Source organism: Bos mutus, chromosome 5 (assembly GCF_027580195.1).
Source record: "Bos mutus isolate GX-2022 chromosome 5, NWIPB_WYAK_1.1, whole genome shotgun sequence".
Classification (NCBI taxonomy): Eukaryota; Metazoa; Chordata; class Mammalia; order Artiodactyla; family Bovidae; genus Bos; species Bos mutus.
Window position 1 is genome coordinate 103,407,028 of NC_091621.1, and position 7,453 is coordinate 103,414,480.

The following is a 7,453-nucleotide window of genomic DNA, read 5'->3' on the forward strand; positions in this document are numbered from 1 at the left end:
GGATGCTCTTGCCATCAGCACACCTGTGACGGCAGAGAGACTTCTCATCGTGACCGTAAACTTACTCCTTGTGTTTCTTTCACAAACCCCCAAAAATTCCACTGATCAACAAGAGCACGGCCTCTGCAGCCAAACACCCGAGTTCCCATCCTGGCTGAGCCGCCTAGGTCACTGGGGGCTGAGACCAGCCGCCCACCTCTCCGGTTTCTGCATCCGAGGGAAGGGTGACAGCTAGGCTGTGAGCACCACGCCGGCTGTGGGCGCCGCGCACGTCGTCTGACGCTGAACTGAGCGGTTTCTATTACCATTGTTTTCTTTTTTTTTTGACAGACCAGTACTTCTTGTCTGCCGGTGTAACCACTGGGGACTTTAATCACAGGGCTTAAACACAGGCACAACCCTGATTATAACTCAAAGGCCAAACAGCCTTAACAAGAGCCCCGAGACGGCGACCGTCATTAGTGCGAGTTACAGTCCCAAGCCGCTGCCCGGCCCCTTGATTCAGTCCACGCGCCGACGCCGGAGGCGCGGAGATCACGGTTTTCTCTAATTAGGGAAACCCTCACTTTCTTGCTCCATCTCTGTCTGTAAAAGAAGTCGGACGGCCTGCCTTTAAGTTCTCAAGTGAACCGATCGCCCTTCTCTGACGGCGGCCGGCTCCGAGCAGACGGCCAGGCCACCCGTCCGCCGGGCTGGCTGGGCCTTCACCACCCTAGTCACGAAGTGAGCATCCCCGTCACGGACCTGGGCCTCCTCCTTGCTCCGCAGCCAGCACCTGAACTGTCACCCTCGGTGCGAGGGCATTTTCTGGATTCTGCCCAGGACAAAGACCCAAGGAGAGCCGCCACTGCCATACCACCCAAAAGCCGAGGAGAACTCAGACCTCGACCCTCTGTGCTGCCCAAGGCCCCAAGCGGTTTTCGAGTCCCCAGCCAAAGGCCTTCTGAGCACCACCTGAGTGCCCACACCGCAGGTCTGGGCTCATAAACAGAAGCTGCTCGCCCCGGGCCAGAGCGTCTGTATTCCTCCTCGTCGGCACCTTCACAGCCCACGTCTCATTACCCACCCCACCCCCATTCATTTTTAAATTATTTAAGAACAGGAAGGCTCTGCTCCACGACCTAAGGCTGTCCGGCTGTCCGCAGCCCCGCTGGGGAGCAGACAGTCTCCTTCCTGCGGACGGCAGGTGAGGAGCCCCCGCCCACCTCACAGGACAGGGGGCAGGCCGGTCACTCAACCCCCACAGGGTCTTCCTTTCCAGCGGGCACATGCCCTCTGCGGACCAGAGCTCCCTAGACGCTCAGTGAGGCCCCAGTGCACCAACGCCACAGAAGCCAGCCATCCGGACACACACAGGGGCTCAAGCACCAGAAGCCCCGTGAGAATGGAGATCAGCCCAGGTCCCCGAGAGGGTGCAGCCCCCAGAAACGAGGGCCTGGCTGGAGGCACACCGCTCCACAACGGGAACCCCACTCCCACGCAAAGCTTGGGTGCAGTCGGCTTCAAGAGGGAACTCCCAAACCAAGACGCATGGGGAGCTGGAAGGGGCCCCCTGCCGCCCACGAGATGACCGGAGACAGACAGGTGGCCCCGTCCACCCGTCTGCAGGTGCTCAGAACCACCCACATGGGTCAGACCCTGAAACATCGAGGGGAGCCCTGCGCTTCTCCGATGACACTGACTCACGAGGCGGGTGCTGGGCCTGGCACTGGGATCCCTCACCCGTAACATTGCTCAGATATGCGGATACAAAGAGGAAGCGTGCTTCGGGCTTACAACCTCCCCTGGCGACATCACTCTCACTAGAACCTAATAATACTTTGTGTTCATCGTGCCCGAGCCATTACTCTGTTCCATCAGACAGCAAGAAACGGTGATTCAGGAAAAGCCGGCCCAGGGCTCCTCGTCTCTGACTGGCGAGGGTGAGGCCCAGGAGGGCAGGGGAACCAGGGGTCACACGGAGCTGCCGACCATCGGCTTCCTGATGCCCGCTCTGGCTGAAGAGATGACAGGAGCGCCTCACAGGCCAACGGCTTGGAGGGACCACCAGGTTCTCCTCTCACGAAGGGTCCCTGCCTGCCTTGGTGGGAGATGCAGGCTCAGGGTGGCCAGGATCACGCAGGACACACTCGGAGACTTCCCTGTGTGGCTTCCAGGAAATGCCTCTCCGGAGCGTGGGAGGGCAGACTGCACAGGGACAGGCCCTGCCCATCCCCAGGCCACACCCCACAGCCCATCAGCCACGGCAGCCCAGCGGAGAGAAGGGCAGAGGAGGGGAGGCACCCACGTAGACGCCCAGGGCAGTGGCGGGGGGTGGGGGGGAGAACCCACCTCCCCAGGCCCCAGGACCAAGCTGGCAAACCCTGTCCCCATGAGTCCAGCAATGTCCAGACTGCGGGTCAAGACCCCTGCCCACGGGCACAGTGCTGCAGAAGCAGCGACATCAAGGCCGAGGCAGAGGGAAGGTCAGGAAGGCCAGGCCCCCGACCTGGACCAGGCAGGGAGTCTTCAGAGGGGCGGCGGTAGAAAGGAGTGGCAGGTTTACCGAGGTCCCTGATCCCAAGGGTCCCAGCTCCCTGTTGTGAGACTGTTTCATCCTAGCAGGGGACAAGGGCAAAGCCCTGGAACACACTCACCCAGCCGGACCGTGTGTCCCCAGGTGGGCCGGGGACACACGGCAGAGTCAGGGCCACAACAGCCGCCCAGAAGGGAAGGGCACCACGGCCTCTCCTGGTGTTGGGATCTCTGCCCTGGGTGTGTCCAGTCTGGAAGTGGGGTGGGGGCTGCACCATCTAATGCTCTCGTCAGCCCCCTCCCCGCTTACTGCTGGGGAAACTGAGGCAAGGGAGGGCTCAAGGCCTTCCTGCCCAAGGTCACCGAGCAGATGCCATGCAGACAAGACCCCAAACTTCTCTCTCAACCGCTGCACAGCCCAGCTCATCCTGCCAGGCCCAGGCCTGAGACAAGTCCCAAGGCCGGGCTGCGATGGGGGCTGGGGCCCAGTCACCTCCATTTTTGTGGGGGGAGTGATAAACAGAACTAGGAAGGCGAGAAAGGAACCCGGCGCTGCAAAAGGTGTGCCCAAACCAAATCCTCCCCGCCTCCGGAAATGTAGGGCTGGCAACACCTCCAGGGTGGGCTCGGCTTCCCTCAGGTCCAGGGCCCAGGCCGGGGCACGGACAGGTGCCCCAGCCCACCTGGTGGTAAGCCTGCCCAGGGGTGCAGGGCCTGCCCGGGTCAGAGGGCGCCTCAGGTTGGGGACTGCTGTTCTACACCTCATCTCCCAGCGAGGCTGGGCCCCAGCAAAGCCCCACCAGCTAAAAGCCCGGAACAAAGGGAAAGGAGACGGGGCAAATCGAGGGGTGCGGGGAGGGCAACTTTTTGGTGGGGTCATCTCCAGGGCCATAGGGGCCGGGGTCGCCCTCCACCTCTCCTGTGTCCCCCAGGAGTGAGCTCCTAAGACGACATTCACCGCGCCCCAGCCTGGACCCGGCGGCCTGCGCCCCACCGAGCACCCTCCCATCTCAGGCTCCGCGCCCACGGGACGTCCTCCTCTCCCCGGCCGGCCGGGCATGACGCGGACCCGGAGACGCCGGGGCCCGCGCGCGCGGGAGGGGGGTGGCCGTGACGCGCGCCCAGGCCGCGCGGGACCCGGGGGCGTGTATGCGGGGCGCGTCCGCGCGGGTCCAGGCTCGGAGGGCCGCTGGCTGCGGGCGCTGGGAGGGCACTGCCGGGTTTCGGGCCGGCCAGCCCCCGAACGGGTCTGCGTGTCCGGCGAGTGGGCGTCCGCGCGCGCGCCGCTTACCCTGCGCGGAGATCGGGGCCACCTCTCATCCACCCGCCGCCTCGGCGCGCCCCTCACCAGCCGCCCGGCCGCGCTGCACCTGCCGCCCGCGCGGGAGCCGAGCGGCGCCGGGGAGCCCGGAGGAGGCGGCGGCCCCGCGGGTCCGGGCCACTAGCGCGGAGGCGGCGGCGGCGCCAGGTCGCGCGCTCGCGTCCCGCTGCGCGGAGTCTGCGCGCCCCCGGCCTGGCCTGCGCAGCCGCCGCCCCGCCCTAATCCCCGCCCCGCGTCGGCACGCCCCGCCCCGCGTCGCCCCGCCCCAAGACCTGAGCCGGCTCGCCCCGCCCCGCGCCGCGCCTTAAAGGAGCCGCGCCCCCTTGCACGGCCTTGGCTCTCCCCTCCCGCCCCGGCGCGGCGGTCCCGCGGGGGCGCGCCTGCCCTGGCGGGTCCGCGCGCGAGAACGAGCGCGGTCACGCGGCGCCGCCTTTGTTTGGGTGGCGCACGTGCGCCCCCGCCACCTGCACCCACGCGGACGCGCAGCGGCCCCTCAGTGCGGCCTTCCGCCGCCTGCGCCCAGGGCCTCGCGGCCCCGCGAGTCTATAGGGCGGACGCCACGGGCACAGCCACGCACGGGCACGCGTGCCGCTGCCCCTTCATCCGCTGTCCGCCGGCCACGCATCCCAGGGGCAGCCGCAGTGGGACCGCCTGTGGTTCCGACCTGGGTCCAAGACGGCCACCCTCCCGTGGCGACCACATCCCAAAGGAAACCGCCTTTGCCCTGACGCCACGGTGCCCACGAGGGGAGGGAACCTAGAGCCTGCAGGGGAGGGTCGGTGCCGGGCACGCACCCCCTCTAGGCTGGCATACCTAGCAAGGGCTGAGCCCCATGCCGAGGGAGGGGACTCCCTGTCCTCAGGATCTGGACTGCTTTCTCTAAGTCGCACCTTTGTCATTCAAGGAATGCCCTCCACCAACCCTCCACTCTCCTGCATCTCCCCTGCGGGGAGACCATGGGGGTGGGGGTGGGGAGAAAGCTAGGCCTGTCTGCCTCTTTGCGACCCCGACCCCATGGACTGTAGCCCTCCAGGGTCCTCTGTCCATGGATTCCCCAGGCAAGAATACTGGGGTGGGTTGCCATTTCCTTCTCCAGGGGATCCTCCCGGTGCAGGGATTGAACCCAGGTCTTCTGCATTTTAGGCAGATTCTTGACCCTCTGAGCCACCAGGGAAGCCCCCCTACCAAAGAGAACCCTGCCCATCCCTAGCCTCCAGAATCTAAGGCTGACTAGCTCACAGGTAGAGGGGACCACACCTCCAAAACCACAAGTCCTCATCCTGGGTTGGGGGGCCCCACAATTAACTTCTCATCCAAGCCTGACCTGGGGAATGCTGCTGGGGCTTAGAGTGGGAGGAGCCAAAAGACCCGGCCCACAGGCCCCCCCACCCCCAGCCCTCTCAGCCACCTCTCCTCCCCTGGGCCCTCTGGGCTCTGCCTTGATCGTCCCATCTGCTTTATGTGTCTTCAGCCCAGCTCCCCTGCTCCGCTGCAAACCCAGTGACAGCAGGAGTCCTCCAGGCACCTCCGAGAATCCACAGCTAACCCCACACCACACCAATGCCCTAATGCACCTCCCCACCTCCAATCCAGTCCTCAAGTCTCCCAACTCAAGTGCTCCGGAAGCATTCCCTGAGGCAAGTGTCAACTGAAAAAAATTTGCACAGCCTAAAAGTCGAGAATTATGTTCTATTTGGCAGACTCACTTAGCCTAGCATGGCAGCCTTTCAGATACCTCTGAGGGACTTGTTCCAAAGAGGTCAGGAAAGGAGCCTTGGGCTTCCCTGGTGGCTCAGCAGGAAAGAATCCACCCGCAACGCGGGAGGTGCAGGTTCAGTCCCTAAGTCGGGAAGGTTAGCCGGAGAAGGAAACGGCAATCCACTCCAGTACTCTTGCCTCAGAAATTCCATGGACAGAGGAACCTGGAGGGCTGTAGTCCATGGGGCTGCAAAGAGTCGGACTCAGAGACTTAACAACAACAGGATATACACCAGTTTTGGTTTGGGGGATAGATAGAGAAAAAGTAGATGAACAACAAAAGATTACTGATAATCACAAAAACAGACATCTCAAACTAAAGATTTTAGTGCTTTTTCTTCATGGATCACAGCCTTGTCAAGGCAAAGGGGCTTGTGTAACTCAAAGAACCTCTATGAGCCAGGCCATGTAGACAAACAACTTACGGTGCAGAGTTCTGACTAAACATGGTTACCTGGAGGAGGGGGTAGTAAACCGCTCCAGGATTCTTGCCTTGAGAACCCCACGAACAGTATGAAAAGGCAAAAAGATACGACCCCAGAAGATGAGGCCCCCAGGCCGCAAGGTGTCCAGTATGCTACTAGGGAAAAATGGAAGGCCGTTTACTCAGGAAGAGGCTGGGCCAAAGCAGAAACGATGCCCAGCTGTGGGTGCGTCTCGTGGTGAAACTCCAGTGCTGTAAAGAACAACATCGCCTAGGAGCGTGGAACGTTAGGTCCACGCGAGGTGGATGTGGTCAAGCAGGAGATGGCAGAGAGGACACTGACGTCTTAGGAATCAGTGAACTAAAATGGACCAGAATCGGCGAATTTAACTCAGATGACCATTCTATCTACTACTGTAGGCAAGAATCCCTTAGAAGAAATGGAGCAGCCCTCATGGTCAACAGTAGTCCGAAATGCAGTACTCGGGTGCAGTCTCAAAAACGACAGAATGATCTCGGTGCATTTCCAAGGCAGGTCATTCAACATCACCGTAATTCAGATATATGCCCCAACCAGTAACACTGAAGAAGCTGAAGTTGAACGGTTCTATGAAGACTTACAAGACCTTCTAGAACTAACACCAAATAAAGATGCCTTTTTCATCATAGAGGATTGGACCGCAAAAGTGGGAAATCAAGAGATACCTGGATTAACAGGCAACTCTGACCTTGAAATACAAAACGAAGCAGGGCAAAGGCTAACAGAGTTTTGTCAAGAGAACACACAGGTTGTAGAAACACCCTCTTTCAACAACACAAGAGATGACTCCACACATGGACATCACCAGATGGTCGATACCAAAATCAGATTGATTATATTCTTGGCAGCCGAAGATGGAGAAGTTCTCTAACAGTCAGCAAAAATAAGACCTGGAGCTGACCATGGCTCAGATCATCAACTCCTTATTGCAACATTCAGACTTAAATTGAAGAAAGTGGGAAAAACCACTAAGCCGCTCAGGTATGACCTAATTCAAATCCCTTATGATTACATAGTGGAAGTGACAAATAGATTCAAGGGATTACATCTGATAGACAGAGTGCCTGAAGAGCTATGGATGGAGGTTCGTAACCTTGAACAGGAGGTGCTGACCAAAATCGTCCCAAAGGAAAAGAAATGCAAAAAGGCAAAGTGGCTGTCTGAGGAGGCCTTACAAATAGCTGAGAAAAGAAGAGAAGCGAAAGGCAAGGGTGGAAGAGAAAGATACACCCAACTGAAGGCAGAGTTCCAGAGAACAGCGAGGAGAGATAAGAAAGCCTTCCTCAGTGATCAGTGCACAGAAATAGAGGAAAACAGTGGAACGGGAAAGAATAGAGATCTCTTCATGAAAACTAGAGATATCAAGGGAACAAGGATGCAAGGGTGGGCACGATAA

The 7,453-nt window shown here is 60.1% G+C and overlaps 1 protein-coding gene across 2 annotated transcripts in view; it reads right to left on the reverse strand.

Moving 5' to 3' along the window:
* GRAMD4 (GRAM domain containing 4) overlaps positions 1-4,030 on the reverse strand; it is a 66,407-nt gene extending 62,377 nt beyond the window's left edge. For both annotated transcript variants that reach the window (XM_070371427.1, XM_070371428.1), the window contains exon 1: positions 3,806-4,030. In XM_070371427.1, the coding sequence (XP_070227528.1) occupies positions 3,806-3,834 (29 nt within the window). In that variant the 5' untranslated portion in view covers positions 3,835-4,030. The remainder of the gene's footprint in view (positions 1-3,805) is intronic.
* Between the last annotated feature and the right edge of the window lie 3,423 nt (positions 4,031-7,453).